The 16,615-nt window shown below is 26.7% G+C and overlaps 1 protein-coding gene across 1 annotated transcript; it reads left to right on the top strand.

Annotated features, from left to right (window-relative positions):
* Nucleotides 1-9,949: 9,949 nt before the first annotated feature.
* On the top strand, nt 9,950-12,345 carry LOC126900659 (uncharacterized). The gene is made up of 2 exons (XM_050676539.1): nt 9,950-10,350; nt 10,841-12,345. The coding sequence occupies exons 1-2, from the start codon at nt 10,246-10,248 to the stop codon at nt 11,426-11,428; spliced, it is 693 nt and encodes a 230-aa protein (XP_050532496.1). The 5' UTR covers nt 9,950-10,245; the 3' UTR covers nt 11,429-12,345.
* The last annotated feature ends 4,270 nt before the right edge of the window (nt 12,346-16,615 follow it).

The following is a 16,615-nucleotide window of genomic DNA, read 5'->3' as shown; positions in this document are numbered from 1 at the left end:
AAAAAAAAAAAAAAAAAAAAAAAAAAACACATCATAGTAAAACCAATACCTTCTCAGCTTCGCATCGAAGCTAATAAGAAATAAACAGTCTAAAAATTTATTTCTTTTTTTATTTCCGTTACACTTTTGGTATTCAATTATTACCCAGGGCCTATGGGTAACTTCTAATCTGGTCTGGCGAAAAAACAGTTATTGTTAAATAACTTTAATCAATGCTCTTAATTACAGAGTAATTACTTTAATACTAGCCACTCAATTTCTCTTAAAATAATAATCATGTAAAGAAAATTATGTTTGGAATTTTTTAATGTCATATTTCCTTGATTTATTAGTTTTTATTTAAAAAATTATAACGAATTTTTAAATAGCTTACAAAATTAACTAATTAAGAATATGAATAGTCGATATCAACTTTTAGCCAATTTTTCGAAAGTTATTACTATTTTAAAATATATAGATTAATATACATATATTTATATATATAGATTGGAAAGGAGGAACGAGCATTGATATAAAAATAAATAAACTAGGAACGAGTGATATTAAAGAAAATTTATCTCAGAAATTTTTTATTTTAATGTACTATGTTATTTATTATCACTCGATTTTAAAATTTTAAATGCATACATTTCAAATNATGTACTATGTTATTTATTATCACTCGATTTTAAAATTTTAAATGCATACATTTCAAATTACTACATAGAATTAATTATTTAAAGTCTTTAATGAAAAATTATATTTAACATCATATATTAGCTTCAACGTAATACACGTAACATGTCTATTTATTTTTGTTTATGGCCGTCAGTATGACAGTATTTCTCATTAGACATTTCTCGGATGAACTTCTCCTCCCACCTTTGTATAATTGTATAAATGTTAATAATTTTCTAAATACTAGTTCTAAAGTTGTTATCGACCAGTCATTTTCTTAATTAAATAATTTTTTATTATATGAGTTATGGTCAATAGTATGTTGTAATTTAAAAAATTAAAATTAACACCCTTATAAGCAATAAGAGTAAACTGATAAATTAAAAAATTTATGACACTAATAATACCAAAATAATTTTCTTTACATAATTATTATTTTAAGAGAAATCGAGTGTAGCGTTTTACAACAAATATATATGTATAGTAAAATTTATAAAGAAATTAATTTCAAGCTATAAATTGTCATATACATATTCCAAGTTTATCTGAAAACATTTTGATATCAAATAAAAACTACGTTAGACTTAAGCTATAAAAGTCTAAACTCAGACTTAATGTATAAAATTCAATTCTTACTTCTTAGAAATGATTTGATAACGGAAAGCTGAACTATAATTCGTAGAATAGCGTGTAAACTTTAAAATGCAATAAATATCTAACACTAATTGAACTCATATGATGAATATTAAAAACAAGTTGTTAACTATTGTATTGATCAACAATATGAAATTACTTGTTAAATACGATAAATATACAAGTTTAACTTAACATAAATAACTAAGAAGTATTCTTATAAACGTGTAAAAAGTAGAAAATAAATAATGCTATACATACAAATAAATGATATATATATATTAACTTTTTCAATTAGTTAAATTAAAATTATTTATTTGTTAATAAAAAACACCGAAAAAGGCAAACAATACAGAAAATATCAGGGTTGTTAAAAAAAACCCTGTTTTAAACATAAATAATCAGTTTAAATTGTTTAAAACGTAACAACCATGGAAAATATATATTATTTTATAATATTTAATCATTAATATATGTACAATATAATGAGAAATAATGAAAAAACTTTAAATACAGTGACTTGCTCTTCAACATGACTAATTTATCACGATGAAAATAGACATGGATAAAGGAGATATAACTCAATAATCTCTTTTTTAACGCTATTGTTTTAATATCGATATATTTTTTTTTATAGATTAAAAACTTTACATTTAATTTAAGCATACAGAGTGGCCCACCACTCACTGACAACTTAAATAACTTTTGATCCAGTTAATATTTTTAGTTGATTTTTTTTTTAAATAATAGTTATTCAATATACTTTTGAATGAGAGTGATAAGTAATAATTGCCTTATCTAATTTCTTATCATGGTATTAATGCCAAGTTTGTAATGTATACACACTATCATCATATGTATACACAGTAGTAATCATGAAAAGATAGCGTTTTCTTCTGTCCTTTTCTCAATACGTATTTCAATGTTTAATACCGTAAAATAGTACATGAAAATTCAAATTTTCACAAACTTCAAAACGCTACAGAATATTTACTACTCAATATTAATAAGATATTTTTTTACTAACATTTTTCTTAAATTCTACTCTACAAAATAGCTATCTTAGATTTTTTTTTTACATTTTATTTAAAATTTAAAAATAATTAATATTTTTAATAAAATGTAAAAAAATTAATTATTGAGATATAGCTATAGACCTCCTAACGTATAACTATTATTTAAAAAAAAAATCAACTAAAAATATTAACTGGATCAAAAGTTATTTAAGTTGTCAGTGAGTGTTGGGCCACCCTGTATAATCATAGAAAAATTTATGAAAAACAAAAAAAATTTAATTCATAAAACAATTATATTTTTGTATTTTTATCAAATGGTACCAAAAGTAAATACATTAAACTTTGCAATGGAAAGACACCAACAAAATCATAAAAAAATATTCAATTATGAGTATTAATATTTATATTTTTACTATAACTATAAGGATCAACTAAACCTATATTCATTGATGAAACTAGAATGAAATATGCTTAGGTTTCAAAACTTCTTCTTTCCATAATAGTTCTTCATTGACCGCTAAAAGTGTTAAAAAAAAATTGGGGATGTCATATAATTTTCGCTATTCTAAACAATATTTTAATAAAATAATTTTTTGGCGGGGACTTAATTTCTTGATTATAGATGGTAAATTGTCCTGGTGAAACTAGTACCTAGATTTCGAGAATTGGTTTTTAAAATTGTTGGGGTCAATTTTTTTAACTATGGTGTCAATAAATTTGATTTGGGCCCCTGAAAGTTTAAATGCGGCTCTACCTCAATAATGAAAACTATAAATTAGAATTGTTTGTTGAAGAATATATTCTTGAGGTATAAAAATATAAAAAATAATATGCTTTATATTATAGATATTCTTACCTATGTACGTAATATTAATATTTTTTAGAAAGTGCCGAAATATATATATTTGGCAAAAAAAGTGATTACGGATTACATCAAACGAAAAAAACCATTGAGACATTGTTGTTGGAGGTGTCGTTAAACTTTGATCGGATGTATAGAATGAAAAAAAAAACGTTATAATAAAATTCCGACAAAGAATGAGAACCGTGATAATGTAAGTATCAGGTGACAATGGCGGAAGATGGTTTTCAATAGAATGGACGCTCCGTTCGCACAAAAGAGCCTGGTCGACTGCAGCCAGTGGGAGGTCGTCAGGATTTTCAGAAGAATTTTTCTTTGAAACAGGTTTGTTGCTGAGTTACTCGACAAACTCACGTATATGTACAGTGTAATAATGGACAGCGGCGACAAACCAGGTATCTTCAAAATTCTTTCATTCACGAAGCCAGGAGATAATACAAACAAGAACGATGGCCAATAAGAAGAGAGTTGAGCGTGTATTGCTATATCAAAATTAGACACACATGCGCTGCTACATAATTCAAAATTGCTACAAAAATAGTACCTTAACTAAAATACAGTAGTTATTGAATAATGCTAGAAGGAATGTTGGTAAAAGTTAGGATACGTCACTTGTAGTTTTAAATCATACAATTTTAAACTAAAATTTGCATTTCAATACCTTTAGGAGTACATTTTATTTCTTTCGACATCTGTTTCCGGTGTCAACTTAAATTTTCAGGAGGAAAGTACAGACACATTTTTCAGGTTAAGTTTATGTATATTTCATCAAATGTCATTATTATTATAGTTAAAAAGAAAATCATTATTTCCTGTCTAATGATTGTCCATGAATTATAAATATGGTCATGGTAAGTTTACCCCTTAACGTTTGTAAAAATAATAGAGTTTTAATTATCAGTGAAACCATAGGCGTTTAGAGGCAGCCGAATCATTAAAATGTAATGGGTTTATACATATTATTTTGAACATTTGTTATTTATTTTATATATGAAAGATATTTAAAAAAAACTAGATTAATCCAGATGGTTTAATTCACCATAACAAATCTCACAAACAAAGAGTTTTCTTAGTTTCACACTTGTATATTATTTCTACACGTTAAACATGGCTACTACTTTATTAAATATTATTAGATAGTTTAAATGATATGAAGACAGTTTTTTAAAAAATATATATTAATTTTTCAATAATTTAATGATTTCCTTAGGGTGAAATGATTGTTTTAATTTATGCTTTTTATCAGTTTAAAATATAATAGATTCTATTAAAAAATAGCGGTACTGAATTTTAAAATTTTACCGTCGATGAGCACTTTAGTTTTAGATAGGTGACATGGCCGATGATTATTAGTTTAGTAAACACACGCAATTATTATTATTATTATAGTTTGAACACGTAATATTTTCTTTTTTACGCAATATCGGAAACTGCAACTGGCCGCTGTAACAACAGCTACTGTTAAAAACATACTATCTAGCCTCGCTTAACATTAATAGAACAAACAGTCAACGAGATTCTAATAATAAAATGAATCTACAAACATTCTTAATTCCGACTTTCTTTATTAATATTAAAGCCATGTAGTATAATTAAGCTAAGAAAAGTAATAGATTGTTATAATTATTATTATTAACAACTTTGTCAAATTTTGTACTCGATTAATTTTACCGTTAGGCATTGGCTATCAGGTAATTTGTCATTTATCGCACCAAGTGGTTTACATCACCACTTTGTTTAATTCCAAGCAACAATAGGAGGTATGGAAGTGTCGGTAATATAATTATACAAACAGCATTAAATACAATTAAATGTGTTTAATTTATTTAGCTGTGTAAAGAAAATATCTGTGTACACGGTACGATTCCGTTGCCGTGAAGAAAACGTGTTAAATTCAACAAAAAGTAACATGTTTTACTGAATTTCCTTTTTTTTTTTCGGCAAACAGGTACATTTGGGATCACTCTAACGTATTATCGTTATTGTAATATCAACCGGTTCTCTATCGGGGGCACATTTTCGTGACTATTTTGGGTCTGCGGCCTCGACACGACACCTTCTTGTGTTTATACTTTATTATTATTACTATGTGTTAGTGATTGTGTGTATGCAGTACAGTGCATATGTAAGCGTGTGTGCGCGGGTACCTGAAAATATGCGACCTTTCTGGTATACCGCTGGGTGATGAGGTGTGGTGCGGCGCGACGAGAAGCGCCGGAGGGGCCCGAAAGGGCAGACAGCGAGGCGCTGTTCGGACGCCGTCCCATACCCATACCCGTATACAAAGGACAAAGGAAAGTCAAACGGACGACGAGGGAATTGGCGGCGGTAATATAATAGTGGAGGTTGCGACGTGCCGGACTCTCGATACGCCACACAAACACTCATACTAAACTATTGCCGGATGGACGATGGTGGGGCGCTCGGCGTCACCCTGTCTGGCTGCTGTAGCCGCGATGCCGGATTGTGCACAGGCAACAGACGCAGCGTGAAAATAACACGTGTAGGTATGATGCGTAGTGTTATTCCTAGTACACCATTTAAGTAACACGCGTTGGAAACACATGCATTTAAAACATAAAATAATACTTTTTAATGTAAACCTAAGTTTTTTTGACGGCTTACTGCGTAATATTAAAATGCTTGCACGTATGGGCAGTGTTCATTCATTTCGAACATTTTTTTCAACAGGCAAATCATGATAACCACAACGAGCCGTGAAAGTCATTTATGATATTCTAGAATGCTATGTTAGGCGTATTACTGTTAAAAACCAAACATTTCATATAAAAAATATATAATTTTATTCAAATAACACTAGTCCATTTGAAATGAAAGCAGAATTTATAAAACAGTAAACAACAATTTTATGAAAATATTATTTAATCCACATGAAAAAAATGCATTTTAAGTCAAATTAATAAATTAGATTTCACAAGACTTATCAACAAATTTAAATAGGAATAAAATTATTCACTAAAAAATATTAGGTACCTCTAATCTGTTTTTCGATTACATTACTCTTCACCTATTTTATTGTTAAACCAAATCTTTATTAAATAGACGAAATTATTTTTAAGATATTTCGTAATGATGTGATGATTCATCAATTGGACTAATAATCTAACTAAAATAAGTACTAAGTTTAATATATGTCGTCTCTATTTATCTTTTTGTAAAATAGAATTATGTGTGTTTTGTTTTTGCGTGGTGTTAATTTCTTTTTTTAACTCGAAGAGCCACAAAAAGTACTAAAAAAGTCGGTGAAAATATTACCATCATCAGCGCTAAACACATACTCCATATATTTTAAATTAATATCTTTAATTTTAAATAATGTTAGCTACAATAAATCAATTTTTATTACATGATTGCAATACTCTAGCATCCTAATAACTCCTCCCTGTTCTATATCTGACTATAAAATCTGTTTTAGTTATCTTCTTTTTAATCAGGGTGACATTTAGGACTAAGGGCACTAAAATATGAAATAATATAAATTATAAAGTTGAAGACCTTTTTTTTTGCTCATTTAAATAAAATAGCGATGCATAGAAAATAAAGAACAATTGGATTGACAACCAAAATAAAACTCTCATTGGAGGCGGTATAATGAAGTACCCTGGGAATCACAATTCCTAAATTCGATTTTTACAAATGATATTAGCTCGATTTTTGTTGACTTTATCTAGACCCCAAGTAAAAATATATTTATTAATAATATTAATATAATTATACACACTGGTCTAATTAAGGAAGGGTAAAAATAATATACCCATATCTCTCCCAAAACGAAATCTAAGTTACCACTAATTAGAAATTAAAATGAAAATAAATTTTGTTCATTGAGGTTCATCGTTTATATATATTTGAAGCAGTAGAATAATTAATATGCGAGTAAACAACATTCTAAAACCAATACATTATTTATAAATACTAATTTAATCAAAAAGTTATTCAGTCGCTAAAAAAAATGTAAAATAACTAATTTATTCCACAGCTTAGCAATCATTTAATTTTTTTTATGATCGAATAGATTTAAGCCTAATAAATTATATTTTACTATTGTTGAGATTATTTATAAGAAAAAGTTTGTAAGAAATATTAGCTTTTTCATTGTAATTTATTTGTGAATGTTACGAAGGTATAAATTGTCGTGGAGTGAGGAGCAGCTTTGTAAAACAATAGGCCGGTCAAAAATTTTCCCCACTCGAGTAAAACTTTATATAACTTCACTGATCGTTATTATGTAATACTATAGATATTTTTTAATTTTTATAAACAAACTGGAATTTTACATGGCTATCCTAAAAATATTTTATAAATATGTATTTATATATATGAATATATCATTTTCGAAAATTTTGTGGGACTAAAACCTCTCAACGCCCAAGCTTCGATTATAGGTGTCTCTAAAATCTTATGAAAAAATAAGTCTAATGACAAGTGCGTACAATCTTGAGCATCGGTAAAACAAGTACTCAGTCTGCTCTTTGCCATTGAAAAAAACAAATGTTCGCTGTAAAAATTCAATTTATAATTAATAACTTAAAAGTTTTTCATGATTAAAACTTAAAACAATTATTCATTTATACGAATACTATTATAACTACGTAATAAGTTGTAATTTATTTATTCCTAGAACATAAGCTTAGTTTGCATTCATTTAACCTCCACAAATTGTGCGATCAATCTAGGCTACAATGGTAAGATAGGTCAACAACTATCAATAAAATTAAAACCATCTATCAAATAACATTATTGGGAGGGGGCATGATACAAATGTTCTAAATGCCCTTTCATATAGTAATGCAGTGAACATTTTTTACTAATGAATTATACTTTTTAATGTAAGGTTTTCAAAACTTTATTATTCATAATAGTTTATAAATTAAAAAAAAATACATTCAAAATAAATAGCAGTACATACAGGGACGTATTTAGAGGTGGGATTTACCCGGACAGAACGTTTTTAAAGGTAGCGATAAAATGGGTCAATATAAATTATAGAGTTGAAGACCTTTTTTTGTTCATTCAAATAAATAAAATAAAAAGGTCATTGGGGGTACCAAATTGAGTACGCCGGGCGACACAATTCCTAAATACAGCCCTTTCTACATAGATTAATTCTGTGGCTATATCCATAACCTAACATGCTATAAAAATTAAGTTTTGATATTTTTTTATTATAAGCATAGGGAAAGTAGTTTTATTTTACGCGTTAAAAAATTACGAGTTAATTTAAAGGAAGATTTGCCTTTTGCACTTCAAAAATGTTATGTCCATTGAAATTTTTAGTTTATTGTTGTTCTTCTAGATAATTGTTAAAATTGTCATGTCATATTTTGAAAAATAGTCATATAAATATAAATATTAAAAAAAATTGTAGGAAAATAGAATCAGTATAAATCACAAAAATAATTTTATATTCTCTTGAAAAAAACACTGAGATTGTGTTTTTTAGTCAAAAAAATAAATAAATTTAGCAAAAAATTCTACTTAACAAAAAAAAAACTTAATTTATAATACTATATAAAAATTAAGTTAATAAAAATATGATAGAACTAAAGCAATTTATTTTTCAATATTATTAAATAATTAATGTATACAATTTTTTTCTTATTTATTCTTATGGTCCTCGAATACTGATATAAGTTAATCTTATTTAAAAATAAGTACAAAGAGCGTAAGGGAAAGGGTACTGCTCTTCATTAGTTTTAGATGTAAATTGTGAGTAAAAAATTTAAAAGAGGCCCCCTTATCTAGGTGTCATTAAAAGTTTGTTTTAACGAAAAAATCGGAAACCTTTAAATCATTGACTACAACCCTTTAATATTGACTTATGAATGGTCGAAAATTAAAAATATGAAGCCTCCGTTTTTCAGAAATTTCTAGAAATACTATGAAAATTAAATTTCTGTTACAGTAATGTAGTCTCGATTTTATAATTGGCGGCTTATAGTAAAAAAATCTGCAAAATTTCATAACTTGAAATTTTTTTTTTTGCTCATCATTTCATTTTATAAATTAATATTGCAGTCAATCCCCTCTTCCCCGCCCCTTCTGGGCCATCTTGGCTACGCCATTGTTCTTTTGTTACTTTTTACATATAAATTAATAAAATGACTGTTTGATTATGACATCTGTATGCGTTTTTCTAACACATTAAAGACATGGGCCTTTAGTTACCATAGTTTTGCCTATCAAACTTTATTTATTATAATTTCTCACAAGGCCACTTCCGTCAAATTGTATAGCATAGGAAGTCACTAGGATAAGTGTGTGGGTAGTATGTTATGTGTGTACGCTGTATAGAATATCTATTGCGGTTATCGTTCTGTATACAAGCCGAACCGGTGTGGCGCTGTCGACCGGATTTTACGATAGCGTGGCAACGCGGCTCTACTAGCAATCAGATCCGCTGCCGGTCCGTCGAATTCTTTCGGTACGTCAGACCGATGAGTCTAAAGCAATTGAAATTGAACAAACTCAACGTGCGTCTCATGAAAATGGCTCCGTGTAAAATAACAACAGACGTCCGTACTCGAAAGGCGGTAAGCGAGTGCTACGTAGACGTAGCTGGGATAAAAAAAAAATATCATGAACCCATTATGACCGCGTCGGTAGACTCATCGGTCTGATGTATTTTGTCGCCAACACGGCTGGATGGATCGTATGAGGCGCACACCGCGAGTCAAGAATCGGTCCTTGTCCGAACGGTGGGGATGGACTGAGACGAGTAGTGCGGGACGGTGTAGTGGCGGTCAGGGGTGACTTGTGTGAATGCAACGCCGCACACGCACTCAGACAGCTTGGCACTGATTTTTGTACCAGCAAGCGCCACCGCGTCTACTTGAAAACAGCTCGTTCTAGTTGCGTCGTTTAATTTTTATTATTACTAGTTGTGCTCATCCTTCAGTTTCTATCAGCAATTTATTAGTTTTTTATTATTTTGCTGTAGTTTTTCAATTAATTTAATATTATTAAGTGAAGCGATATTGTATTCGCCGTAATCTGTGTGGTCTTCATCTGACAACGACAACCGATCACAACGTTTGTATTGAGTTCAACCGAAATATGGCTCACGGTGCACCAGACGAACCTGTCGGTAAAGTAGAAGAAAAGAGGCCTAAAGCGCCTGTTGGCTCCAGAAGAATATTTCCTCCGCAATTTAAATTACAGGTAATTAAATATTAAATTAGTTTGTTTTTACTTTAATTTTATTATTTATCATTTTTTATTAAATCGTTATCAGTTGTTAAAATTAACATTTGCTTTATTTATTTAAATTGTTTTTAATTTAGTTTGGGTTTAGTGCCAAAATTAATTTAAAATAAATGTCATTTATAATCCACTTGCTTGAACACCAATGAGGCTTGCCAAACTAAATTTCATTTCTTAGAACAATGCTATATCCATTACATAAAATAGTTAAATTATATTTGTTATCATTGTCACCACAAGCACTTTGCACTTAAATATTTTGTTTTATCATTATCATCACAATATTTTAATAGATAATTTCAATATCTGTACAAAGCTTCTAAAAATATATATAGCAAAACATTTATATATTTTAAAACATAAGGGGTTAAATTTAGATTATTTATATTAGAAGAAATAAAAAAGTATTGATTTTGTTTAACTGACTTTGTGTTATCTTTATCAACAGGTGTTAGATTCCTACCGACAAGACTCAGATTGCCAAGGAAATCAAAGAGCAACAGCTCGAAAGTATGGTATTCATAGAAGACAAATCCAAAAATGGCTACAAACTGAGACAAGTTTACGATTAGCAGTACAGCAAGCAGTTGGTGCACCAAAACCTCCTAAAACAGCCATTACTACTGTTGAAACATCAGGTTCTGATAGTGATGTTAATGTTGAAGATTTATCCGATACAGAAGATTCTGCATTAGATCTATCTACAACATGCTTAGATCTTACAAAACGTAAAAGAGAAGAAGATTTGGATTTAGAATCTTGTAAAAAGCGACCATTGGCACCTATGGTAGAAACGGCTGAGAGACCATTATATGTGAGTCCTATCAGATATCCTTATGTAGATTACCCTCTCTATTATTGTTGGCCACCATGTTGCTACAGACCATGCTATGTTGAAAGACCTGTTCCCCAAAGACTGACCTGTTCATTGGACTTGAAAGTATGTGCTTACGAACAAAAGGAACCTTCATTATTGGATATATCGTATCCACAAAATTGGAATAAACAGGATTTCAGATTTTCTAGTTCAGTATAAATTTTTATTAAATTTATATGGAACCATTACTTAAACAATGTTAAATTTATAAATATGAGTCTTAATTAATTCTGAAGTATATGTTGAGTGATCTTTGACAAAGTAGTTGAAAGTTAGAACAGCGCTTATATATAATGCCATTCATTATCCGTACCATATATTACTATTTTTATTTTTACTTTTTTAGTTTAAAAAAATAAACCTTTAATTTTATAATATTAAAGACTTATAAATTAGTATATTATTTAATATATCAATGTCTTGCAAATCTTTATTGTAGGTACTACAATGAAATGTATGGTAATATAAAACCATATAAATATATTATATATTAAAACTTAATTTTAAAATTGTAATGTCAGTAAGTGTTAAATAAATAGATATTTAAAATTTCTATAGCAGAATTAATGTTTTTAAAAAATCATAATAATTTCATTAATTTAAAATTTCTCTGATTCTATAATACATATTGTAAACTAGCTCTTATTAAAAAAAAAAAAATTGAATTTTTTTAAGTTCCTATAATAAGGCTAGACATAATAAAAATACAACTTTTATTTATCAAATTCTAACTTGAAAAAAATATGTGCCAATAAAAAATTGAAAAAAAAATTGCTCAAGTCTTTTTGTCTTCCGAATAAAATTAAGTTTATAATGCTTTAATATTTTTCTTGCATTGTGTGCCTTACATTTTCTATACTTATTTAAAATATTAAACATTGTGAAATTTGTGTTATCTCCTAATGAGATTAAATTCTTGCTCAATCATGTTTTGATTAAACTTTATTGTAACCATTAATATAACTATATTATATAAATTTAAATTATTTTGTAAATGTTACATTGTAGATCTGCTGCATAATATGTATATTTTTATAAAAAATGTTTTGTAAAGTTAAAATTATTTTTAAATCTAATTTAATCATTTATGAATTGTTATTGTTTTAAACATATTTTGAAAATTGAGAGTTAATTTTAAAGATATTTTCATTTTTCATTAATAAAATAGTAATTGGTATCGAAACTAATTTATATAATAATTTTGTTATTGAATATTTTATTATAAAATAAAATGATGTAAGCTTTTTAAAATGTTATTTATTTTTTCCATTTCTGAAAATATTTACTAAATATTGCAACAAAAATAATGAATAATAAAAACTTATCATATTTTCTATAGGGTAATATATTTATGAAAATTAAAATTATTTTGTTTTTTATTACGATTTTTATATTTGAGGTTTGTTATATGATGATTTAATTACTTCAATAATATTGAAGATAATACAATAATCTAGATATTAGTAATTAGGCATCCACCTAGCTCAGTTGGTGACATATTGGTTCGATTTTGATTGGTCTAAGTAGGTTTTTTCGTCCCCTCTGACACAAGCATAACTTTTAAACATTAAACGTGATGAGTTATTATTGCCTACAATAATGGACTTCCTAATTCAACGAATAAATTAAATTAAACAAGTTATTATTCACAATTTTTTTATAAATTATACTTTTTTTGTGTCACCTCCTTTAGAATATCTTTCAAAAAAATTTTTTATTATATTAGTGAACTGAACTTAAAGATTCAGAAAATTCTTATCTGTTTGAAGAGTATTGCTTATTCATACAAAAATGAAAAAAGAAGCATTAAAAAATGTAATTTGAGTTATTGTTATTTAAATATTTTGGTACATCTCGTAACTATAAATAATCACGCTGTGGAAGTATATTATTATAAGTTATAAATAGGTTCCCTAGGCATTCTGATTTAATAGAAAATTATCAATATAAATACTCAATATCTATTTTAAATTAGATATAAGTCTAATAGTAATTTGTACTGAAGTATTACATTATGTAACTTAAAAAGATAAGTTAGTTGTAAGACATTTTTAAACGATTTACTACAGTGGTGGATTTTCAATATTTTTTTGTAGGGACAAGGAAGTCATTTCAGATTATAATAGACTGGATCAAATTTTTGATCAGCCCATCATTCCATAAAGGCACTTGCGATTATCCTTTTAATTTTTTTTTTCTAATATAGCTTTATCGGCCCATTAATAGCCATAGCGGCTTCCCCAAAGGGGGAGGTTACTTAACTATTTATACTTCGGCACAGGTGATTAGTCCGTCGCCGGAGAGAGAGATGGCAACTCTAATTACCGAACTGATCTCTCGTTCGGCAAATGAAGTCGCTCGTGACCGAGTTTCGAACCCGAGGCAGTGCGCGTCAAACACTGCCGCGTAACGACTCGGACACACCGTTCCTCTATTATCCCTATAATATAACTACAAAATTAATTTTATATACAACGAAAAACTATTTTTAAAAATGGCTTTATGACTTCTTTTTTTATAAAATTTTACATGAATAAAATATAATTTTTTAACTTTTATACTTGTATGAAGGATGTAGTTTAACAATAAAAAACAATTAATAAAATAAATAACATATATGTTAACATATTACATCAAAAGTTGATTAAAATTAATGTACTGAATATTTAGACTGGGACCAATGCCCATCCCCAACTTAAATGATACTTATATTTTAAAGAAAAATTTACTTAGAACATTTATTAAAGTCTTTCCCTACTCTTATTATATAATGTAAAATATCGTTATCTATAGGGGTGAACACCTCTTGGAAATCTATCCCTTGTAAATCCGCCACTAATATATTAAATTGTTTTGTTAATAGTCTTGAGTTACTTACATTGGTTAGTTTTTGTACATGACAATTATACAGAAACGAAAAAATTATTTTGTTCCTAATTATACTATAAATTATAGTTCTGCATTTTATTTTCACAAATCTTAAATTTAGAAAATAGTATTGTGAATTGTATTAATTTTTTTCCATGTCACGTGATTTGTTTAAATTCGATATTTATAATACGTCAACAATTGTAAATTATAATTTAAAATTTTAATTTGTAAATATGTTGAAAATAGTATAAATACTGCTGATTACTGTGCAATTATTTTTAATTTATTCTATTTTTTTTAAGAGTTTATATCTGTTTATGATTATATTAAATAAATAAATTAATAATATGTTTATTTCCATTAGATTTAACAATTCATCAACAAAAGTAAATTTTTAAATTATAAATAAAAGTATAAACTGCTTTCATCGTATGGAAAAATAATGAATAAATAAATTCCTTTCTAACGTTATATTTAAAAAGAAACATCATAGTAAAATTAATATCTTCTCAGTTTCGAATCGAAGCTGAGAAAAGTAGCAATTTTCCAACATTAAACACTGCTTATGGCAGTGAATTATTTTTGAAATGCTCATAACATTAAACGAAAAAATTGTATAAGGTTTTAATATTAAAAATGTATAAATTTTCAATAACTTTCAACTCAATTATAATATATTTAAACGTTAAACAAAAAAAAATCTTAATCTACTCCCTAATTTTCTACCCAATTCTGTCTCATATGGGGTTTGGTTAAGTGTCTTATATAGATGCACTTAATTCCCCGAAATTAAAAAAAAATAATTAATTGACAATAATAACATTTTAATTATTGTAGAAACATTTTTTTAAGAATGAAATGAAATTAATTTAGTACCCTCAAAAGTTTTATTTTAGTTAAATGATAAGTAAGGATTGAGAAGGAATTTTCAGGAAAAGGGAGCATTTCACTATTTTTGACAACTTGAAATCTAATTTTTAATGGTATTTTATTTAATTATCAATAATATTTTCCTAAACACATGGAATGAAATCTCTTTCCATTCATGTTTTACGAATAACAAATTTTTTTATCACCATTAGTTAACTAATAATTTTTAAAACACTAAGCATAAATAATAATTAAAAGGTTCCAATATTAAAAATTTTCCAGTTTCATTCAGCAAATTATAATATGAATATTATATTTATAGAGTACTTATAATAATATCCTAATTGAATTGTACATATATAGACATTTTTTTCTTCAGCTTGAATTTAATAATAATCTTGTCGCTTTTCAACAAATGGAAGAAAATAATACAGGTACCGATTAAAGATATAGTCTAGTTAATGAAAAGTATTTCCTTCAGGATTTGATATTAATATAATCAACTAAAGCTATTAATATTATTTATAAGAAAATAAACCAACAAGTCCTGTTAATTATAATAAACATACAAATAAATATTTATATTCCTTATAGGATCATGCAAAACACTCATTTCTAATTTTCCGTTTTTAATAAATATATTTGATAAAATTATTACTATGATTGTGGAAAATTAATTCTTAGATTCCAATTGTAATAAAATTAAAAAGTATACACATGTCAATAATATCTGTTATAATTTTTGTCAAAATACAACAATTCAAGTACATACATATGCAATAAATATATTACACCAATTTAAATAGTTGTTAAATTATTTTAAAAATAATTTCTGAAAAAAAAAATCTATATTTATAAAATAGCTTTTTAATTTAAGCATTTAAGATAATATTGTTTTAAATAAAGTTCTATAATATTTCTCAATTTATAGTTAATTAAGTAAAATAAACAAAATTATATAATACTTGCAGAAAAAATAAACACAAACTTAACTATTAACAGTGTAGTACTTTATTGATAAAACCACCAATTCATAATATGTATGTTATAGATAAATTAAAAAATATAAAATAATTTTTTGGTTAACAACAACTTATAAAGTAATATGTTTTGTTAAAAAATATATACTATTTATATTTAAAATCAAAATTTTATATGTAACATATAGACCATGTAAGTCACAAGTGAAAATAACAGTCAATAAATTTTTTTTTGCATTAAATATTTCTTTTTAACCATTGATACTAAAATGGTTAAAATTATAATATTTATTATTATTATAAAAACAACAAAACGATTAGTTGTTCAAAATAGTTATTTAAACCTATAATATAATATTACCAATTGCACTTTTGTTGATTTGTAGAAAGTAAGTAAACATCATACATTATTGCATTGCATTGATATTTAAGTTGAAAAAGTGTAATAAAATGAAAATTTTAGGTCTAAGAGTTTAACTAGTTATAGTTATAATTGAAAAAGAAAAATAGTAAAAAAGAACATTATTTTTACAAAAAATTTGTACATTAAAATAAAATATATCTAGTTTTATATTTATCATAATACTATAAACTTAATTAGGAATAGAAATTTACATTTGCTTTT

The sequence above is a fragment of the Daktulosphaira vitifoliae genome, unplaced genomic scaffold, assembly GCF_025091365.1.
Source record: "Daktulosphaira vitifoliae isolate Bord-2020 unplaced genomic scaffold, ASM2509136v1 Scaffold_3, whole genome shotgun sequence".
NCBI classification, from domain to species: Eukaryota; Metazoa; Arthropoda; class Insecta; order Hemiptera; family Phylloxeridae; genus Daktulosphaira; species Daktulosphaira vitifoliae.
This window is presented reverse-complemented; position numbering and strand designations above follow the sequence as displayed.

Excerpts from the sequence above, each read along its gene's own strand:
- LOC126900659 (XM_050676539.1), top strand. The coding sequence starts at position 10,246 with ATGGCTCACGGTGCACCAGACGAACCTGTCGGTAAAGTAGAAGAAAAG. Across the intron at positions 10,351-10,840 it reads CTCCGCAATTTAAATTACAG|GTGTTAGATTCCTACCGACA; the intron begins GTAATTAAATAT and ends CTTTATCAACAG.